Raw genomic sequence first — 22,348 nt, 5'->3', positions numbered from 1 at the left:
CTGTCCTTGGCTCTGTGGGCTGCTTCTTTCTCCCTCCTCAGCTGTCTCAGTTTGGGTGTGAACCAGGGCTTATCGTTGTTAAAAGTAACCCTGGTTTTTGTTGGGATAATGCTGTCCACACAGAATTTTATGTATGACGTCACTGTGTCTGTGACACTGTGACGTCATACATTACTGTGACAACTTACTGCCAAGAGTTCAACATCTTGGCTGCAGAGACGACATTTCACCGAAACATGACCTGGATGGCACCATCTGTTGTTGACAAGCACTGCCACTCCACCTCCTTTTCTTTTCCCGCTCCTCTTCATATCTCTGTCTGCTCGTACAGTCAGGAATCCTGGCAGAGAGACACTGGAATCGGGGATATGGTCCTGCAGCCACGTCTCACTGAAACACATAACACTACACTGCCGATACTCTGGCTGAGTCCTAGAAAGGGCTTGGAGTTCATCCATCTTGTTGGCCAGTGATCTCACATTGCCCATTATGATTGACGGAAGAGATGGTTTGAATTTCCTCTTTCTCTGTCTCCGTTTTGCTCCCGCTCTTCACCCACGCTTCTTGCGTATTCACTCAATTGGGATTTGTGGCTTCAGTTGAGGTATTATTTCAGCCTTCCCAATGTTAATCAGCTGCTCCCGATTGTAAACCAGCTTGTTGCCATGGTTACGCATCATAACAAATTCTCAAAAAGTGAAAAAGGTGAAAAAATTGCAGTAAAATTCCTCCAAGCTTCACAGCACCAGAAACAGAAAAGTAAAATGTCCAAAAAAATACCGTTCTTCCTGAGAAACCAGAAGAAAAAATGTCCAAGAAAAGGCAAAACTTACATATAGTCAACAGAGCTACTCCAACATGCAGCCAGCCAGAGCAAATTTCAGTACCAATGAGGACAGTGTTAGAGTAGAAGGGTGTGATTGGAAGAAATTCAATTTCAGTTCAATTCAGTTTTTTTATATAGTGCCAAATCACAAGTCATTTCAAGACACTTTACAAACCATACATTCCAGTTGACTCTACTTGTGTATTTAGTTTGGTTCATTATGCCAATTAGTTGAAAGTTTCTTATGAAAGGAACCCAGCAGATTGCATCGAGTCAAAATACTTGTGTCAGAGACTTTATAACAATCCCCACACTAAACAAGCATGTAGCAACAGTGGAGAAGAAATAGCTTCCCTGATCTGATCCTGGTTAATGTTTTGTTATGGACTTTCATACCAAGCATGGATTGACCATAACTAACACTGAACATAGAGTGGTCGGACGGTACCTGGTACTTTGGTCCAGACTGGTGTCTATGTTTGTGCAGAGATGTCAGTAGATGCCTCATAGTTTTTGTCTTATTTTTATGTTTATGTTTATGTTTATGTATTTAGCAGACGCTTTTGTCCAAAGCGACTTACAAGTGATAATCGGCATGTTGCCCTTGAGGCTAACAACAACAATAACAACAACAACTTTGACATCACTCATGGAGAGGAGGGAACAAGGAGTGGACAGTAGAGGGGGGGACGGGTGGAGGCAAGGTGCTAGTTAAGAAGGTGCTCTCTGAAGAGCAGGGTCTTCAGGAGTTTCTTGAAAATTGAAAAGGAAGCCGCAGTTCTGGTAGTGCTTGGAAGGTCATTCCACATTTGTGGAACGATGCATGAGAAAAGTCTGGATTGTCTTGAGCGTGGTGCAGGCACTGCTAGCCGACAATCCTTATTTTTACATCTTTAAATCATTTAACCCATAGCCGACGCTCATCATCATACTCCTATGACTCATTTCAGACTTTGCAGACTCTGAACACCATGTCGGACACCAAGGACTGGTCCACCATCTCAGTTTATTCTGACCTGTGCATGCAAACAGTGCATAGAGCCATGTTTTATCTTGAGACCAACTTTGACACAGAACTGAGGAGGTTGACAAGCATGGGTAAAACATCTGCTAATTTCTTTTATTCTTCAGTTTGTGTGTCCATAGTTTGAAATAATTGTGTGTCACGTCTTATAGAACTGACCAGAATGAGACAACACAAAGGCCGGATTATGTTTTGGTTTTATTTATTTCTCAAATGTTCTTTCTAAAGAAGTACCTTCAGCTAATCCTTTTCTGTTTCTAGAATCGGTCACCTTTAATGAGTCAGCTGCTGGTGTTGGCCTAGTGATCATAGAATCTGGGACATGCATGAAATTCTCCAAATTTGCCTTTTGCAACATTTGATGCATCACTGAGGTTCTGCACCCCAATGACCTTAGGGATGAAGGGCTACACCTCTGTGCGGCAGTATTGGGAAGTCCAAGTGGGTCTGAGGAGCAACTAGGACATTGGTGTTGCCTTGGAAACAGCTGACAGATCTCAGAATTCCTTTGTGATAAAAGAGAATGGACTATTTTCCATCAGAAGGACAGGCTTTGATTACGAAGTTAATGGCAGACCCCACTAAGTTCTCCATCTGTGTCCCAGGCCGAGAGAAGTAGGGGTTTACTTACATTACGGGGAAGGCAGAGTGTTGTTCTACGATGTAAACAAGAAGGTGCACATTCACTCTTTCACAGGGGAAGGATTCACAGGGAAGCTTTTCCCGTACTTTTACCTCTACAGCAAAACAAAGAAGTCTGAGCCTTTGGTTATCATTTCACTGAAAGAGCGAGAATACGTTCTTAACCTCATGCACTCTTTCATTCAAGCTAAAAACAAAGGTGAGCAACTGCTGTCCTCAGAAATATTCGATACTTCAGAGCAACCATCAAGACAGCCTGAGTTAATGTCACCTTCTTCTGATTCCCAGTCTGAGGAACAAATGCTCATATAAAGATCCTTATATGAACAAAGTGAGTGATTTGGGTCCTGTAAATATTCCTTTGGTAATGCTTTAAGTATCCACTGTGTTTTGTTACTATTTTGTCAGTAAAACGGCCATCCTAAAGAGGGTTTGTGATGTCAAACAGTGATGAAACTTCACCTATTTGCTGTCTGAAGTGCTTCGTTGGTGACGTCTTGGAATGAACTGAGATCAGCAAGTTCGTTTGTAGCGTGTCGGTGAGCCCCAAAGCCGGAAGAACGAGCGCTGGGAGCTGCAGACATGTAGTTAATCTAGGAACGCCGGTGTGTGACTCAAAGAGACACTGGAACGTAAAGGCAATAGCAAGGTAAAGACCAGCCTTACTGGTCTGAAAATTGAAGGTTTGGGGAGCAATCAAGCTCTGGACTCTCGGCATGGATTGAATAAATTGATGACTGAGTGGTTGGACTTCTGTTTATAGACCTATTGAAAGTTAATCTTTACATCTGGGTATGTGCACACATCCACACTAGCTGAAGGGCAAGAACCCCATCTCCAGCCATTATCCAGAGCTGTACCTCTGAGATTTCAGCTAACAAAATAAAACCTATAGGGAATTAGATATTAATACTTTCTAAGACATCTTTGTGCAGATGAACAAAAAGGTAAACATCTCAAAGCTAGCGGTGTTTAGCACCAAGCTTTCATATCCAGCTGAAACAGCTAACGAGCTGTAGGGACTACAGAACAGATAACATCAAATTTTTAAAGACAAAATTGCTTTTGGAGGTGTGCATTACAAGGTGTCGTGATTTTAATGTGTCATATGAATAAATTTAAGTTATGACTCTGAAATTACTGCTAAATATCCATTAATCTGGTAGCTATGGCCATTTTTGTTTTTGCCAGTGGTCGCTGTGGTAGCCATATTGAATCAAGCTGAATACAAAAGTTAATCAGTTTTAAATGTGTGTAGAACGGGAACATTATGAGCCTTTTATTTTTTTCCTGTCCTAATGATTGTTCTGACTCAGCAGTCCAGTCAGAACTAACCTGTTTCTCTAGACTGAGGCTGTTCATAGCATGATGTACAACCGGTGGCAATATGTTTATCTTCTCTCCTCAAAAACATAAAAAAAATCTGAACACCTTCATGCCACAGCTGAGCGTAATGCCATTTACTGTTATGAACATCTTATGACACGTGTTTCAGTTTCATTCTTACTGTTTAGTTTAGAATCTCCCCATCACACACACACACACACACACACACACACACACACACTCATACGCACACACGCACGCACACGCACACGCACACACATACACACACGCACGCACACGCACGCACACACACACACACACACAATTTGTGATCGTGACATTTACACAATCGTGTACTTTCTGCTTTTGTCATTTAATGTTTTTCCAACTTTATCTCTAATATAGCCCCAGGGGAAGCTTGTGATCACGTGTTTAATTGAGCACGAGACCAACCCGACTCTACGCTGTGCCTCTATTCAAAAATAATCCTTATTTTCTCAGCTATCTGGTTTTCTAACGACGCTATAATTCACCTATGTTAAATATACCACGTATTATATCTTTTCGGCTATTTTTACTATAAATTATAACGCTTGAAACAACCTAAGTTGCAGTATTAACTGCCTGCTGAGTGGGAACTCGCCAGTCTACAGGTTGTTTCTGTTAACTAACACAAATATTATAAATGTCATGTTGTTTTTCTGGTGCCTGGAGGAACTCGTGACGTGACCCCACTCAGCTGTTGGGAAACATCCCTAGCGTTTCCGTCCAGGAAGTTTCCGTCCAGAAGCCCCGCCCCCTTTTTATTCTAGGCTGCGGAGCTTCAAAAAGCTTCAGATGGACTCAGAGCTGTCAAAGCAGCAGGAAACAGGCTGACAGCTGCTGCGGAAAGGTAAATGACTTTTAAATGTTTGATTTACAGATTTCTTACCTTTATTGGTGATTTTGAAACAGATTCCTGTAGAATCAGTCAGAACTGTTTCGTTTTCACTTTTCATCTCCAGTCAGACACTGACTATGAATATTATTAATTAAATTGGAAACCTGATTATACACTCTTATTATGTTTATAATTTATACTCATCTGGTGTCCAGATGTGTGTAGCAGGTGTTTATTTATTCACAGTTTGTGACAGACAACATAAATGAAAATCTTGAGGAAAACTGAAGTACAAACTGATCATCAGATATAATCAATAGTTAAGTAAATGATCAGTTGCTTCTAATCAAACCACCTAACATGTCTCTTTAAAATTATATTGACTCAAATTGGGTCATTTTAGAGAAACTTTTCAATTATTTTTACCCAGAAAATGTTTCCTAAGACCGTTTACTGTCCCAATGATATTAAATAAGCTAGGGACCTTATTAGGATTTATTTTAGACAAGTGTCTTTCTTCTTAAAGGTATCATTTGGGTAAACAAAAACAACAAAAAGGTTTACAGGAAATTGAGTTTTTAGAAAACAGCAATGCTCTCCAACTAGCCATTAGCTCATCAAAAGATGTAAATCCTCTTGGCCTGAACTTATCCATCCACATAAGGTAAGATTTTATTAAATATTTACAATTTTTACATTTAAAAAAACTTCTAAATGGCACGAGACATGTCTTTAAAATTTACAAAGTTACAGACAGAGGTGTGCTTTCAGAATATTTGATTACAGCAGAATTTTATTATTTCTCACCATAAATAGTTCTACAATTGGGATTTCAAGAACTTCCTAAAAATTGAATATTTAATATTCTCACCGACCACACACCCACAGTAAGCACATATCTCAGCATAGGTAACTCTGTTCAGACCTGTATTAAAGCTGCAGAGGTAAAGAAAACACCCAGCAGGCAAACAGAACATCAGCCCTAGAGGGAAACGAGATCCTGTTACGTAACACCTGGACTACTGTTCTTGTGATTCCTTGTTACACACTGACTTTCTCACCGCAGCACGCGTCTAACAGACGTCACCGATAACCTAAAGTATGTGCTCTCTCCACTTCCTGCTGCTCCCGATTCTGTTCACGTTCTTTTTCCTCTCAAAGGATTGTTGTGTCTGTTCTGAGAAATGTCCCAGACTGGTTTGGTTCCTTGGCGATGCTGTTTAACTGATTCTAATTCGTCTGTTTCAGGATAAACACGATGAGTCTTGGCCTGATGTCGGAGCCTCCTCAGTGCTGCATCTGTCAGGATGCCCTGTCCGGCCCAACCTCCCTCCCATGTGGACACCGCTTCTGCCTGGTGTGTATAGGAGAATACTGGAGGCATGCAGCCTGCCAGTGCCCCCTCTGCAAGACTGTCTTCTCAAGAAGGCCTCATCTGAAAAGGGACCAAACACCACCGTCTCCTAGTGAGGCAGTTCCTCTAAAAGCCGGAGAGGTTCCTTGTGATTTGTGTCCGGTAAAGCGTCCTGCAGTCAAGGCCTGCCTGCAGTGCCTGGCCTCCTATTGCAGCTCTCACCTGGAGCTGCATTACCAGACCGAAGATCTTGGGCGCCATCAGCTGATCAGTGTGGTGAAGAACCTGGAGGACTCTGTGTGCAGGCTGCATGGGAAGAAGCTGGAGATGTTCTGCAAGAGCGATCGGGCATGCATTTGCAGCAAATGTACCCAGACGGAACACCGAGGGCATCGTATCGTCTCCATCAGCAGGGAAGCAACTAAGAAAAAGGTACGGTGCAGTGAGACAGAGAAGTTAAGGGAATTTTGAGATTTGTTAAGTTAACAGGAAGGAGGAAGTTCCCATCTCGTCTTTACTTTCTCTTTCAAACCTAAAGCACCAACAGAACCCGGTGGTCGAACCACTGAAACCCCGTCACAGTTCTGTGTTTCAGTGGTTTCAAGAAACTTGGTTTTAGAAAATGTGTTTGCACAAATGGTCGTTCCTTTGCCACACCTGATTCAAATAATAACAACTGGCTGCATTTCCACTGTAGAAGTTCTGGGAAATTCCTGGGAACGGGGACATGACAAGGAAAACACACTGGCTCAGTCCTCTCAGCTGTTATGTCTCCACAAAATCATGTCTTTCAGAAATCTGCTAAAATGTCAGCATATCACGACTGTTTCTGCAGTGAGTGATGTCCCTGACCAGCAACAAAAGGCATCCACAGCTATACATTAATACAAGTAAAGATGTTTAATTTAGGCAAATGCAGATTTTACGCTGTTAAAAGGACTGGGATAGTGGCTCTGAGATGTAAAAAGCAACATTTGATGATCGGGAGAATATTTTCCACGCAGCTCTGTAGGAGAACACACAGAAGCATAAATGATGGTGTTGTGGACAAAATTCTGACAGTTTTCATCGTTGGGAGCTTAGAAACACTGATATTTAAAGCTATGAATGCTTCATATTTTCTTTTTTTTCCCATTCTGCTTCACCAGCAACTCCTCCCAAATCTACAAATGTTGTTTGTTTGGCCACACCTGCAAACGTCAGTTTTCTGCTGAGATACAACCAATCAGCATGAGCTAGCCAGAACGCCCTCCCCTCGGCTTCACCAGGGTATTTCTGAGTACACACCCCCAGGCAGGTACCCGATGGTTCCTGAAACAGCCTGGTGAAACGGAGACAAGTGGTGCTTACCGGAAATGCCCCAGAAAAATGACCCAGAAGCTCCAACAGTGGAAACAGGCCTAGAGCCTCCTCAGCCTGTCAATGTCTGCAGAAACCAGTCAGCATCGTATTTATTAGGATAAGCTATGGAAGCAGAGAAACATCTGGAACATGCAGGACCACGGCATTGGGGACTGGATTTGAGTTCCACTGATCTAGCCCCGCCCCCTTTTTTTTTTTTGCATGTTCCGTAACTGTAAGTGTGTCTTTGCTAAGGACTCACAGGAGTTACAGCGCCTTGCTCTTTTGGAATTTTAACCAAAGTTTAAAAAAAATTGCAAAAGAGTTGCAGAGTCGTCTCTGGAACTCCGTCGATTTAGAGTCTGCTCTTCAGAAAGTGTCAGAAATGTCGAGACAACTTTGAAAGGTGTTGGAAACCAAAGTGTGAATAAACGGAGGATAAAGGCAAACAAATCAAGACGAATGACAAATGGGCTTTGGAAACCTGTTACTTGTTAACACAGATATAATAAACCAGTGACTTGGCAGCGACTCGGTGCAGTTAGACATTATCATGCAATGATCACGTTATTGAACTTAAACTCCATTCTGTAGAGGGGGTGAAACGTTTATGACCGTGGCTCAAAGGTCCCAGATGGTTCATGTTGTTATAAAAGACACAAACTGCCTCAGTGACAGGAAGGAAGCCAGCATTGCAACACCTTTCATACATCCGTGTCCTTCTGCTGTATGTTCTCCACAGAGCATACTGAGGCGCAGGCGGAGCAAAGTCCAGCAACAAATCCACGACAGACAGAGTCAAGTTGCTGAGCTGAAGCTTTCCGACGACCTCGGAGGAGAAACTCCACCAGCGGCTCAGACCCAAAACAACAAGCTCATCGGGCGGCTGGAGGAGGAAATCTGTGAGCTGCAGGAGAAAAACCAGGAGCTGGAGCAGCTCCTGCAGAGTGAAGATCACCTGCGTTTCATACAGGTCTCCACTGTTAGTGAGAGTCAGCAGGCCAGCTGAACAGTCCCACTGTGCAAAGACCTAGTGTGGACATGCTACAGACGTGGTCTGGACCGACAGACTCAATATAGACGTTGACTGTTTGCAGGAATGTTTCAAAGCTTTATTTAGGCCTTTGTAGCAGAAAACTCATTTTCCTCTAGTTTCCTGGGAGATTTCTACACTCCTACCTCATAGTTAGAAGCAAATAACCAGAGTTGTCACAAGCATCTGCAGAAATCTTCCTTTTTCACAAATATTAGCTGAAATGCACAGAAAAAGCTTTGCTGTGTTTTTATTACAGCGAGGTTATGTGAAAATGATCATTTTCAGCATCTAAAAAAGCAATAATTACTCAGAATTCTACTGTAATTAGCTCTTCGCACTGCTTTGACTCCACATAAGTGCGGAGGCAGCCTTCTTGCAGATGCTGATCACTGTTCCACATCTCTCTGGGTACTAACAATGGTACACCATGGCTTCATTTGGGTTTTTTACTCTTCCTCGTCACTACATCTAAATCTAAGAATGTTCTCTCATGCTTTGACAAGCATGAGAGAACATCATGAGTCCACTGAACATGAGCACAAGCTGAGTTTCCCCTCTGCTCTGGACTCGTGCTCCATTGCTCGGTTCTTTTCTAAGCACGGCGTAGTAAAGATTTGTTTTTACCTTTTAAACTGACGAGTTTCAGCTAACGCTGCAATCTTCCTCAAAGCAAGCAATGAAAGTGCACAGATTACACAGAATGAACGTGCAAAAGATCTTTCATGTTAAAGAGCCTTAGAAGAAGGGAAATAATGGGAATATGACTTATTTGGCTTCTGGTGGGACAGGACTGCAGATGAGGAGATGATTTTCCTTTCGTATAGTGAATTGCAGCTATAAACTGCTTACAGGGTTAATTCTAAAGCACACACAGCGTTAATCTGATAACGCAACAAAGGTACGTCGTAATAATAAAGTCAGTTTGTTTATATGTTAAAATAAAAAAACAAGATGGGTGTTATTACAAAAAAACTTGTATCTGATGCTAGTGAATTATAAATAATTATTTAGAACAGGGCTATAATGTTTTATGTCACTTTTCAAATGTTGCCATTTTACATGCAGTAGCTGCTGTGACCACTAGAGGGAGGCATTATAAAACAGCTTCATGCAGATTTGAGGACCACAGTTGGAGTTTGTTTCTCAGGTATCAGGGTTCTAAGCTAACTTTTAGCCTTTAGTTAAAAAAAGTTATAATATGTTTAATTTGTCTGTTTACATAAAAATAAATTATATTTTTAAAATGTGAAAGATTTATTTAACAGAGGTGTGTATTTCATTATGTTTTCTTGTTATTCCAAATATGTCCAAATGTATAGGTGCAGCATCTAAAAGCCTCAGTAATAATAATGGTCAGGCTCAGGACGTGTGAAAAAGATAAAACTGTTTGAATGTAATTTATATTTGCACGGATGAAAACACTGTTAAATAAAAGGTTTTTATACATGTTCCCTCTTGTTTGTTTCAAACTGAGCTCACCGGCCAGTCAAGCTTCCAGTTCAGTTCAGAACACTAAATGTTGCATTACGTAAAACCCTCTTGTCTTTACTTGATCGGTTGTTCAGCATGAAACCCGGCCTGCAGCGTGATGTTTGCTGGGCTGAGTTCCAGCCTTCCTCTTTGAATAAAGGAGGTGCCTGGACTTTCGGATTTATGAGCAGAAATGAAACTTAACACAGAGAGGAGGAAATCCAGGGAAGTGCATGCACGTATCCTAGCTGGAGTAGAGAGTCGTAAGGACGCCTGTAAAACGGAGAACATCCTGATAACCTGAAGGTGACGTTTCACACTGAAAACACCACTTTGATGTTTTTTCTTTAGTGTTTTAAAGGAAATTCTACCATCATATTTAAAATGTATCTTTTTTTTTTTTTTGCTCCTAGTGTTTATTTGTGGTCTTGTTCCATAGTGTGTGATTAATGCTAACATATTTAATCTGCTTTTGTCTGAAAACAAAAGTTTTGACTAGGATCTGTAGTTCTGATGAAACACTGCATGCTCCAGGGCGTATTACCCAGATGGAGTGGCATTTCATTCCCAAAGTCCTGAAGTATTTTAGTGTTTTCAGTTTGTTTGGGGGGATTTAAAAGAAAGATTGAGTCAACATCTTAGTTTACTTGATTATTTGTTATCGACTCTGTCGTGTTTCTCACAAATGGCAGATTTTTAAATGAAAAGATTCAGAAATCCATAGAAAACTGTTAAAACTTTTGCTCCTCCTTTTCCGGTCGGCTCACGAGTCACGGGTTCCCGGAAGAACGAAAACATCAATGGAAGTCAACGGGGCTAAAAACGCTATTTTCTAGTCCGCTTTGCCTTACACCCTGGATCACACACATGTTGAACTGTAATTTCAAAGAAAAGTAATGATAGGTGTTTCGACCACGCCAGTCACGTACTTTGATATTTATCAGCTTGTAAAAGTTCGTGATTAGCATGACTACAAATACATCAGTACATCGCATATATGGCGTCACCACAGAATCTCCTGTCCCCTAGCGTAGCTGCTACTTACCACATGACCTGATATATGGTGGTTCTTTCCTCCTGAAGGAAAGATTTGAAGTTCGCAGAATTTACAGCCATTTTCCTTCTGTTTTTCTCCGTGTCTGGTTTGATGACATCACGTTTATTGAGTAAAAGTTGTGTCGATATATATCGTTATCGTTTTATTTCCCAGCCCTACGCTTTATCGACCACTACTGCCTATGGCGGCCGCTGTCATGTTCTGTGCCCCTCCAGTTTCCCACTCCAGGTTCTCCTTTTGTGTTTCGTAGCGCCCTCATGTGTCCTTTGTCTGCGCCTCATTTATGTGTCTCCTGTGTTCCTTTAGTCTTCTCCAGTCACCCCTCTGCAGCCAGTCATCCTCTGCAGTGTTTATTATTTCAGCGTTTCATGTTATTAGTCTCTTTAATATGTTTTGTCCCACCGGTCTTTGTAGTTCACCTTCCCTTTAGGATTTGAGTTATATGGTTGCTTTTCTGTTTGTAGGTTCACTCTTAGGTCATGTTAGTTTCTTCCCTGATTAGTCATTGCTTTCACCTGGTCCTCTCCCCACACTCCACACACCTGCAGCTCATCTGCCTCCCTTTATGCCCCATTGTATGTAAGCCCTGTCTTGTCTCTGTGCCTTGTCGGTCCATTTGTTCTGTCAGTCTGCCCGGTCCCCTGGTGTTTTTGGATCTCCTGTTGGTTTCCTGATTTTTGGGCTCCCTGCCTTTTGGATTTATTTCTATTTTTTGGACTCATCCTACAATAAAAGGATTTTCTTTATGTCAACTCCTACCTCGTATCTGCATCTTGGGTCCTAACCTCCTGCTCCTAAACGTGACAGGCCGCATTTGCGGGGTCTACTCTGTATAATGTCTATGGTTAACAGGATGCTTTAAGCCATGACATTAGCTCCATCGTAAACAGTGAATCAAGTACAGGCTCACAAGCATAGAAACTCATTCGTGAACGATTGTTCCGTGAACTTGTTCAGGTACGTCTCTGGCAGCTGGTGTGATCACCCCATAAAAGAGATTTCCACAGCTGCTCACAGCAGCAAACATTTTTAAGTACTCCATCATCTACATAAAATTCCCAAAAGGAAAAGAGTTCTACTTACCCGTGATGCTTCCACCATCTTGTTCTCTCTGTGCAGATATGGCCGCTGCCTTGCCACCACTCAGTGACTCCCTCGTGGAGAAGCATCTGCTCTGCTCCATCTGCATGGAGACATTCACCAATCCTGTCACTACATCATGTGGTCACACCTTCTGCAAAAAGTGCCTGGACCTCAGCATGCTGTATTCAGACCAGATGTGTCCACTTTGCAAAAAATATTTCAGCAAAATCCCAGAAGTGAATATTGTGCTCCGAGAGGTCATCCAACAGATCAAAGTGACAAAAGGCCAAAGGTCCTCTGGGGCAGTGGGTGAAGTGCTGTGTGACACCTGCATCAATCCAAAGCTGAGGGCTAAGAAGTCCTGCCTCATGTGTTTGACCTCCTACTGTGAAACCCACTTGGAGAATCACAAGTCACTGAGCCGGCTGAAGGGTCACAAGTTGGTGGAACCTGTGGAGATGTTGGACAGAAGAGCGTGTCTGGAGCATGGACGTGCACTCGAGCTGTACAGCAGGACTCGGCAGAAGTGCATCTGTGTCCAGTGTTTAAGAGAAGGTCAGGACGAGGTCATATCTGCTGAGGAGGAATGCAACAGGAAAAAGGTGCTGGGATTTCCTGGTTTGTCATCAAAAATGCTCAGTGTGGAAAAAAATTGACTTAAAAGAGTGCAAAGGTTCAATGAAATGTTGCAAGAGCGGAGAATGCTTGAACATTTGGTTTTTGTCTTCTGTAGACGCAGCTTGGTAACACCAAGACGGAGTTGCAACAGAAAATCCAGACACGGAAAACTAAGATAGATGAGATCAAGAAGGCTCTCAAAAGCTGCCAGGTAAGGAGTGAGTTAGTAAAGCAGGTCTGATCCAGTTGGACCAGCCTTGACTAAAGACCGTGCACTCAATCCCAACATAACTACCAGGACTATTAACCCATTCAAGCTTTCAATAATACATAAATTTGATTGTTTTTTATAACTAAAATCTGTTAAAGAAATGGGTAGAAATGGTAAACTAACAACTTTTAACCCATTTTCAGCGGGAGATTGAGGATGAGTGGTGGGACATTGACGCTGTGTTCACAGCTGTTACTGCCATTCTGGACGCAGCTCTAGCTACACTGCTGAGACCGCTAGATGAGAGGAAGCTGTTACTGGAACAAGAAGCAGATGGCCTTAAAGAAAAGCTGGACACTGAAATCCTCGAGCTAAGCGCTACAGTCTCTGAGCTGGACAACATATCTGTACTAGAGGATCACATCCTTTTCCTGCAGGTGGGATGAAATGTTTAGCATCTGCAAAGCTTAAAGAGATGCTGTATACAAGAAAATACATTCATCTACATGGTCTAGAAAGGCAGCGTAGTTGTTAATCTGTTAGTTAATCACCATTGTCCTCCTGGTTTTCAGAAATACCCTTCACTTTCAATTCAAAATGAAATGAGAGACTGGACGAATGTGGAACTCGACACATCTCTGTCTTTTGGCACCATGAGAGATACAATTATTACACTGGTTGAAGAAATTCAACAGGAAGTGGAGAAGCTGACAACCATAGGTAAGAGTTAACTTCAAGGCAAACAAGCAGAATATGTAGACCTAATTAATGAAAAGCTCTTCTCTTTGCAGAACTTAGAAGAGTCCCAAAGTTTAGAGGTATGTCGTATTTTACTTCTTCCTAACATTGCCTCTAAAAAAGATGTTTAAGTATATCAGGTATCATTGGGCCTGTGTGATGGCCTTACCTTCGGCTAACTATCACGGTCCCTCACACCCTGTTATATAGTTACTTCCTCATGAAAGAAACCCCAAGGCTGTTTTTGGTTTCAGGCAGACCTCGGCAATTGCCACTGGGAAGTGTCCTGGTGCTCATGGGAGGTTCACCACTGCTGGAATCTGGCAAAAGCTGCTTTGCTGAATGATCTAGGGTTACATCATGAAATAGGTGGAATTCACACAGGTAGAGGCGGAATTTCATAGAATACAAGTTCCTTATATCTGGGTTGAAAGGAATGGCTCACTAAAAGAACTTATATTTAGGAAAATAATGACACCTCAGTAACGGCAGCAGTGTTATTTAATCATACATGTGCCTATTGTTGCACCTTATGCAGGTCCTTTTAACTAGTTTAATCATCTCTGTCAGCTCGGTTGCAACTACACACGTTCCTATCTGACTTATCCGTTTTCTTATTTTTTTTTTAGACCGTTAGTCAAATTGTTTTTTTTAACCTGACATGTTTCAGCTAGTATCTCTAGAGGGCGACATCGTCCTCTGCTGCCGCGAATAAAAGGAAGTGACATCACCAACACCGGTGATCAACAGCAACACCTTTATTCTCCTCCGCCTCTTCATGCAGTTGCCACCTCCCAAACCACGTTTCCCGTAATTTCCTTCCACACATTAAGCCTTCTGCATATCTTTGTGCTCCTTCTAGCCGACGCTATGATGTGACCGATCAGAGCTGGCTCCTTCTTGGAGGAGTTGGAGTACGGGACACAGGACGCACCCACCATCATATCCCACTTTAAGACGCTAACAAATGGCAGAAGTATACGCACACGTTTGTTTTGTGATGTGCTGACCAATCACAGGCTTGCCCTCTGTAGCTTTGGACTGACTGTAAAAAAAAAATGTGGCATGTCTCCCATCACCCCCTGTGAGCCAGACGCATCATAGTGTTGAGTGTCTCTGTACCGCTGCAGATGGAGAAGTACAAACTAGGCTTAACTCACTATTTTTGATTTGGTTTTAACAGCTGACGTGAAGCTGGATCCAAACACGGCACACCAACGCCTAGTCCTCTCAGATGATGGTAAGGAGGTGAAAGATGGAGGACAGGACCAGGAAGTTACTGACACTCCTGAGAGGTTTGACCTGTTTGGCAGTGTTCTGGGAATAAACAACTTGAGCAATCAGAGGTCCTACTGGGAAGTGGAGGTCTCAAACAAGCCCGGGTGGGATCTGGGCGTGGCCAAAGGTGGTGCTAACCGCAAGGGTGGACTCACACTGAGCCCAGATAATGGCTACTGGATCTTGGTACATTATGAAGGAGAGACCTATGCAGCCATGTCATCTCCACCCACTCGTCTCTCCATAAACAATAAACCAATGAGGGTAGGAGTGTTTGTGGACTATGAGAAAAGCGTTGTCTCCTTCTACGATGTAACAGCCCAGTCTCACATCTACACCTTCAAAGACTGTTTGTTCAGTGACGGTCTTTACCCCTACTTCAGCCCACACATGATGCAAGAAGATGGAAACGTTGAACCTTTGGTAATTAGATTTGAGACCAAAACTGACTGAGTATGGAACTAACTGCTCTGTATTTCTGTTTGGCTTGAGTAAAGGGGTGTATAGGGCAACTTACCCCCATGGGTAATTGGGAATATTAGGATTAGTATATTCATCGTCAACCCGCTATAAGTAGACCTAAACATGCCTACTGCCCTTCAGGATTTAGATGTGGCAAAGGCCATTTATATTTCTTACCTTTATGTTGTATAATTTGACTATATTGTTGTTAGATTAAAATTAGCCAATAGATTGTTCCTTTTGTAAAACAAATGTAACTTTTGACATTTCAGGTATTAAGTTGGGGTGTTAGAATTTTGAATTTACATAGAAACCTGACCAACATGCAAATGTAAAATATGAAAATGCTTCTTATCTACGCATGTTCTACTCTCCTATGCAACAACATCTTTGAGGTGTCACTCATATCTGTGAACTTCAAATGACATTTAAGTGGATTGTCCCAAAAGTTTAGTTTTGTCCTTTTTTTTATTTTTACAAATGATAAAAAATTGTTGCTTTGACAAAGACATTATGACTTTCTTTCTTAATCGTTCGATTTAGGATAAATGCCCAACTGGCTTGCCATACAGTTGCAGAGGGGATGATCAGAGACGCAGATGGTGGATTTCTGTTCAGGTTTTTCACCAGAAATGAAACTGAAATCACAAGACCGGTAATTAGACATCAGAAGAATAGGTTTATTGTTGCAGCAGAAACATCACTTGAGGAGACTGAAAGGTAATATTAACGAACTAACAAAGTTAAGCAGGCATCCTGACCAGAATCTGCGTGGTTTAGAGTCAATGGAAAGGTTTTTGTTGTATTTGAGTCATAAAAACAGCATTTATAAAGAAATGTTAGGTTACTGGACAACTTTCTGATGGAAAATTGAGAATAAAGCAAAAAGTTTAATTCAGCAAGATAAAATAATTTTGTTTTATTACTTGTTTTTTAGAAAAAATTAAGTTCCCATTATTAAACCCACCCCCCACCCCAAAATGCACATTAATTTGAATGTTTAAACCACTCAGGATGTCAAACTGGACTCAAAATGAGTGAAAAAGCAATGAATGGTCATAGAAACAGTTTGAATGAGGCTCTTAAGTCCTGAAGTACACCGAGCCCTCTACAAAGAGCTCATCAGTTCTTAGATGAGCTGCAGCTTCATCTGGAACATCATTGGTGGAGTTTGGTGACACCTATTCTACAAACAGCGGACATGAGCTTCCTGACGTGTTACTGCTGCGGTTGGTCCAAAGTGACCTCCTACCAGGGCCTGAGGATACACCAGGGGAGGATGGGATGCACACCAACTGGTGTGAGAGTTGCAGAACCTGAGCAGAAGTGTCTTCGGGGGATTGTGAAGCAAACAGATGTTCAAATAGACCTTAAGCTGGATGTCTGCACCTCTGTTAGGGCAGGTGGGCTTTTCAAATCAAGTTACTTAAAATTCATGTTTTCCAATAATAAAATAATTTTATGTTATGTTATACAAGGAAGCCAACCAGCTGTGGTCCAAATGTTGACTTGATTCTGGACTTATTTCTTGAACAGCAAGTGCAGACCACTATTCAGACCTGAGCCCACAGGTCTGCCACTGTGGCTGGACCAAGATTACGACTTATATGGGATTGAGAATTCACCAATGGAGGAATGGCTGCACACCAAATGGTATGAGGATCCCTGAGACAGAGCAAGATTACTGGAAAAATATCTGGAAACAGGAAGGGGATCATGGAAAACGTCCTTCAGCAAAGAGAGCCATTAAAAAGCAAGAGGTATAAGATACCGAATTCGGTACTTTTTAAGGTACCGACCGAATTCCATAGTACCGACCGAGCACCGATTCACGTCATTTCAAACGGTGCCTCGTTTCGGTACCCATCCTTCATAACGAGAACTTGCCAACTAAGACAGCTGCACATGCGCAAGAGCATTATGTCGTCGGTCCCTGCGAACAAGTGGTAAACAGAGCAGCATGATAGAAAGAATGCACGCTAAAGCTTGGGTCCACTTCACTAAATGTGATGGGTAACTGGGTGATGATGAAACCAGCGACAGACAACGATCTAAGTGAGACATCCTCATCTTAATCTGCTCCAGTAGGTAAATAAAATGTTTAAGATAACGTTACCTTGATATGTTAGCTTCCGTTTCGCTAATGGTGCGATCGCTTTCTCCTCGGAACTCCGAATTTCCGACTAGATGAACATGAACGTGCTCTAAAGTTTGGCTTCACTTTACTAAATGCGACGGGTGATTGGGTGAAGATAAAACCAGCGACAACGATCTAAGTGTGAGGCATCATCGTTTTAATCTGCTCCAGCAGTTAAATAAACTGTTTAAGATAACGTTAGCTTGATATGTTAGCTTCCATTGCCACTGTTGTTATCAGCTAATGGTGCGTTCGCTTTCTCCTCGGAAATTCTAACTTCCCAGTAGGAAAAATCAAATGAAAAAAGACGGCAAAAGGAATGAAGATACACAGTAAATTTAGTTCACAGTAAAGATGTTTGCTTCAGTTTAATTATCAGCTTATAAAACTACAAGGACGATGTTAAAATACAAACAGTTGAATGTTATTTATCGTGATATTTATCAAATATGGTTATATATTGAAAAATATATATTTAATTATAAAAGAGAATTAAAATAAACACTCAAAAGTATCGAAAATTGGTACCGTTAAGTACAGTATCGATTCGTAGGTACCGGGAATTAGTACTGGATCGATTCAAATGTCAAAGGTACCCATCCCTAATAGAGGTGTAGGATCAGAGTTTAAGTAAAGTAAACCCTACTTTCAACTTTTTTGAAAACCTGACAGAGTTTCCTAGAACCACCACATAAGGGCAGATCCATCAACCCTACAGCAGCTACCATCCTAACAGAGGTGCGGACATCCAGCTTAAGGTGTACTTTTCTTCTTTTTCCAACTCTTGGAGAGTACAGATGCTCCTCCCTATCTTATCCCAAGGCTCTTTGTCTGTCTTTGGGTGGACGGCACTTCTGCATTTTTTCTGGAAACTGGAAATTATTAAAAATGGATCTGGTCAGTTGGTCTCTCAACGCGATTGACAAAATTTTTTCACTGATGAGAACAGGAGAAGGGGCTCCCGGATGACCCTCTGGGACAGAGCCAGCTGGGTATATCATGGACTCCTGGAAACAGTGGAACCTGATCTGCCTCTCTCAACTGTCTGTGGAGGATTCTGAAGATGTCTGGATATTCGTGGTGTTGGTGTCAGGTTTCCTGCTTTTTGGCCTGAGTGGTTACCTGGCTTACCGAAAATTAATGAGCTTTCGAGGAATATTGGCTCAATCCCAGAGCTCAGGAATGGATTACACGGCGCTGTGAACACACAAACTCATACAATCGTCGAGATGAGTTGTAAGCTCGGAACTTTGGCTGAGATTCAGGCTCTGGCACAGAAGGTGGATTCGATCAAGGAGCAAGTTGACGGGTCAGCACAGATTGGGATAGATTAATTACGCCATTATTGGATCTAGAGGGGTTGAGGACCAACGGAACTTTAAGACAGAGAGGAAATTATCTCTGTCTGGCCCCAAAACAAGTTCTTATCTGAATCTGGTGCCCTTGAGCCTGTGAGGCTGAAGCGATTACTCCCCCTCAGAAGAAATGTGGAATGCTGCCGTCGCCATGGCAACTCTGTCTCCCTTTACCAGCCTGGGCGGGACTGCGACTGGTGAAGGCCGTTGAATCATTCCAGGACTCACTGTGCTCTCTAAGACCCAACAAACTCCTTCCCCTGTCCAAACGGAGGTGACGAGCGCTGCTTATCGTGGCTGCATGCACTGATGTGTGGAGAGTCCCCAACCCTACCGCCCCACCTAGTGGACACTTATGTTGTGTAATGTCTGAAGTCTGTTGCATTTCTGCCTGAGGTGTTTTTTTGCATAGCAAAGCTGCCCTGCGAATGACCACAGTCACCAATTCTTGTCATGTGTCTATCTATGTATGTCTGACTTCAGAATTGTGTGTACTGAAACTCTAATTTCCCTCTGGGATTGATAAAGTATCTGAATTTGAATTGAGTTAAGCAGGAGTATGGTTCATGTACGTATGATGGTAATCAGTCACAACATGAGTGTTCACAGTAATCTGGTTATGTTGTACGTCTTTATTACAGCTTCTGCAACCACAGGACATCGGCTGGAGAAGGTCTTCACCCTTCCACAGGTGAAGCTGAGACATAAACATGAATGGATCTGACAATCAGGCAGCATGAAAATTCATGATTTAGAACAAATTCATGTATTTCAGGTGAACGGACCAATCAGGGAGTTGACAGCAGTAAACATAAACACAGTCCGAGTTAAGAAGAAAACAGAGAGTCAGATATTCCCACAGGTACCTAAGGGTTTACTTAGGTCCACTTCACTTGCCAAGATGTAAAAGGTGTGTGTAGAAGAAGAGGCTGCAGCACTCTGTTCAGTCAAATAGTTTAGTGGTGCAAGTGAACGTAGGTTACAACACACCTTGTGTCTTCACTTGGCCCTGCTGAAGACACTTTGTGTGCTGAAACGTAGATTTACTTGCACCTCTAAACTATCTGACTGACCAGAGGGCTCCAGCTTCTTCTTCTACACACCGTTTGATGCCACTTAGCTCTGTCATCAGTTGGATAATTCATAGTGTAACTTGTTTGAAGATTTAAAAACAAACATGAAAGACTTCACATGTGATGATAAAAAAAATATGGATATAACAGTTTAGGTCCTGCAGCACGTGGAGTCCAGCAACATGGCAAAGACAACACACTCAAGAATCACACAGGATTATCTTGCAGAGCATTTCTAGATCAAACATGTCTAGTGTAAACAAACATGGCAGAGGAGGAGGTTGCACTGTGCTTCCATCATCTCACTTTCTAAATGGCTGAATGTCACCTTTAACAGGCATCACATTTGTTTGTCCTCAGTTGGGCCAAGAGAGTCCAATGGATTTAATGTCCCTGATTTGTAATCGGCATGATCCCAACGTGCTTCCAAACAGAGCAGAGAACTCTTAACACACCACACATGGCAGGAAAATGTCATAAGATTATCTTTTGGCAATCAGGTTTGTCCTTAAGATTGGGTCAAAAATCAGCTAAATCATCCTGCTGTGTAAAAAGAGTCTTAAGATGATTGTCTAAGTCTGGGTATTGGTCTAATACCTCTCAATGTTTCAGAAAACAAACAGAATGATCATCTATAAGTGATTTACCTTTTGAGTCAACAGTTCAAGAAAGCCACTACAGTAAACCAACTACAGAAATAACCAAAAGCGTTTATAAACCAGTTAATGTGATGGCTTTTGAGCTTAAAGGCTTGGTTCACTTGTTTAATCAGTGGTCTCTAGTAGGAATGGATGCCTAATAGGTCATGCTCTGGAGAAATAAAGCCTTGGTGCAGCAGTTTCAGGAAGTGAGCCAGATCACAGTTGAGCTTTAGACGGCAAGATTTTGGAGACTTATTTCCTGATATTTGGACATCTCACCCCTGATTGGCTAACGGCAACGTGACTCTATCACTGACTCAGTTTGCTTTTAACGTTGATGTTTTATTTAGGGACAGCAGTGGGTAAGGAGGTAAAGCCGGTTGTCGAGGAAATCACTTCACCCACCTTGTCTGCCGGTGGTGTTTGCGGACCGGTGGCGCCAGTGTTAGGCAGTGCACCCCATGGCAGCTGTGGCTACATTGTAGCTCGTCATCACCAGCGTGTGAATGAGTGAATGACTGATTGTGTTGTGAAGGGCCTTGGGGGGTTATAGAACTCTAAGAAAGCACTATACAAACGCAGGTAATGTACCATCCCCACAAATAACTACAGCCTGAAGGAGTTCTGCTGTTTGGTGGAGTTGCTAATGCTAACGCTAGCTTCTACTTGCCGAGACGTTCTCTGCTGATTCCTGCACGCTAAACCAACAACAGCCTTCCCCATCGCGAGCCAAGATAGGTGAGTTAACGAGTGACAGCGTGACGTAGACCTGTCAGGATTTTCAAATCCTAGAGCTTCACCGTCTATTTTCTATCAGAACCTAATGCAGGAGATACATGTAGGAGACTATTTTCATGTTCAGCCTGCAGAAAAACTCTTGAGTGACTGATCATGATCAGAAGTGATAAATAAATTATGTTTTTTCTTTCAGTAAACCACACCTTCATGTTTAATGTGCTAATAGTTGAGTCATCTCCAACACATGTTACAGATCAAGTATTAGCATCATTTTCAGTATTTGTCCTAAACAAGTATACATTTATGAATTTGCAACACAAGACGATCTTAGTGATGAGCATTCCTTCAAGGAATCCCAGCCCTAAATCTATGTTTTTGTAAATTCATATAAAGTTTTGGTTTGCCTTCAAAACTCTTACAGTGGAGGAATGAAGAACTACAATACAGACAGCTGTAATACTTACCCATCAGCAGCTGATAGAATCAAGAAAGAGCCCATATCATGTAGGAAAAACAGCCTATTCACAAGTTTTTATTCAAAAGCTTTGATTGACAATAATAAATGAGTATTTCTTTTTTATTATTTACAGCAACTCCAGAAGTTTCCACAAAGAGCAGCTCTCAAAAAATCTCCCCTGATATGCAGGTAGAGCAGATCACCTGAACTTCTTTCACTTAAAAATAACACCTGAGTGTTTGGAAACTTTTTTTCTGCCTTTTTTGTTTCAGGTGACAGGATTTTACAGCAGTGATCCTTGGGTGACATCATCAGTCCAACCGAAGCAGAGAGAATCCAGGAATCTGATACCCCCACAGGTTTGGTTTGTACTCCAGTGTTTATGACCTGCCTTGTCTTTCTTCAACACTCTGGTCATTTTCATATGATTTATACTAATGCAAGTGATATTTCATAACACGTTTAGGTGACTGGCTGGATCAAAGAGCATCCAGAAAATCCAAAACCAGACCCAGTTGTGCGACCTAAGGAGAAACACCAGTATGATCAACAGGTAACTGTTTAACAGCTGGTATTGAAATCCATTTTCATTTAGTGTGTA

The 22,348-nt window shown here is 42.0% G+C and overlaps 2 protein-coding genes, 1 long non-coding RNA gene and 1 pseudogene across 4 annotated transcripts; all 4 read left to right on the top strand.

Moving 5' to 3' along the window:
* The first annotated feature begins 1,797 nt into the window (after positions 1–1,797).
* LOC129165409 (zinc-binding protein A33-like) lies at positions 1,798–4,072 on the top strand (annotated as a pseudogene).
* Positions 4,073–4,269: 197 nt separating this feature from the next.
* Positions 4,270–9,876, top strand: LOC107376969 (E3 ubiquitin-protein ligase TRIM47). Its single transcript, XM_015946311.3, has 3 exons — positions 4,270–4,710; positions 5,947–6,484; positions 8,136–9,876. Exons 2-3 carry the CDS (start codon positions 5,957–5,959, stop codon positions 8,400–8,402), a joined length of 795 nt encoding a protein of 264 aa, XP_015801797.3. The 5' UTR covers positions 4,270–4,710; positions 5,947–5,956; the 3' UTR covers positions 8,403–9,876.
* A 92-nt stretch (positions 9,877–9,968) lies between these two features.
* On the top strand, positions 9,969–16,250 carry LOC107376967 (E3 ubiquitin-protein ligase TRIM39). 2 transcript variants are annotated; one of them, XM_015946310.3, is made up of 7 exons: positions 9,969–10,205; positions 12,076–12,641; positions 12,773–12,868; positions 13,072–13,305; positions 13,441–13,588; positions 13,660–13,686; positions 14,790–16,250. In XM_015946310.3, the coding sequence occupies exons 2-7, from the start codon at positions 12,078–12,080 to the stop codon at positions 15,335–15,337; spliced, it is 1,617 nt and encodes a 538-aa protein (XP_015801796.3). In that variant the 5' UTR covers positions 9,969–10,205; positions 12,076–12,077; the 3' UTR covers positions 15,338–16,250. The 2 variants fall into 2 exon arrangements, with proteins under 2 accessions (XP_015801796.3, XP_054603408.2); XM_054747433.2 differs by lacking the exon at positions 9,969–10,205 and adding an exon at positions 10,791–11,913.
* Positions 16,251–20,910: 4,660 nt separating this feature from the next.
* On the top strand, positions 20,911–22,102 carry LOC139066121 (uncharacterized). Its single transcript, XR_011519094.1, has 3 exons — positions 20,911–21,794; positions 21,881–21,936; positions 22,020–22,102. It is a non-coding gene; the product is annotated as an uncharacterized lncRNA (long non-coding RNA).
* Positions 22,103–22,348: the final 246 nt, after the last annotated feature.

Source organism: Nothobranchius furzeri, chromosome 2, assembly GCF_043380555.1.
Source record: "Nothobranchius furzeri strain GRZ-AD chromosome 2, NfurGRZ-RIMD1, whole genome shotgun sequence".
NCBI lineage: Eukaryota > Metazoa > Chordata > Actinopteri > Cyprinodontiformes > Nothobranchiidae > Nothobranchius > Nothobranchius furzeri.
Note: the sequence above shows the minus strand (reverse complement) of the source record. Positions and strands in the feature narration are given on the sequence as shown.

Bases quoted from the DNA above. Each gene is read 5' to 3' on its own strand.
- LOC107376967 (XM_015946310.3), top strand. From the start codon at position 12,078: ATGGCCGCTGCCTTGCCACCACTCAGTGACTCCCTCGTGGAGAAGCAT. The intron at 12,642-12,772 runs GTGCTGGGATTT...TGTCTTCTGTAG, and splicing joins AGGAATGCAACAGGAAAAAG to ACGCAGCTTGGTAACACCAA. The intron at 13,589-13,659 runs GTAAGAGTTAAC...TTCTCTTTGCAG, and splicing joins GGAGAAGCTGACAACCATAG to AACTTAGAAGAGTCCCAAAG.
- LOC107376969 (XM_015946311.3), top strand. From the start codon at position 5,957: ATGAGTCTTGGCCTGATGTCGGAGCCTCCTCAGTGCTGCATCTGTCAG. The intron at 6,485-8,135 runs GTACGGTGCAGT...TGTTCTCCACAG, and splicing joins GGGAAGCAACTAAGAAAAAG to AGCATACTGAGGCGCAGGCG.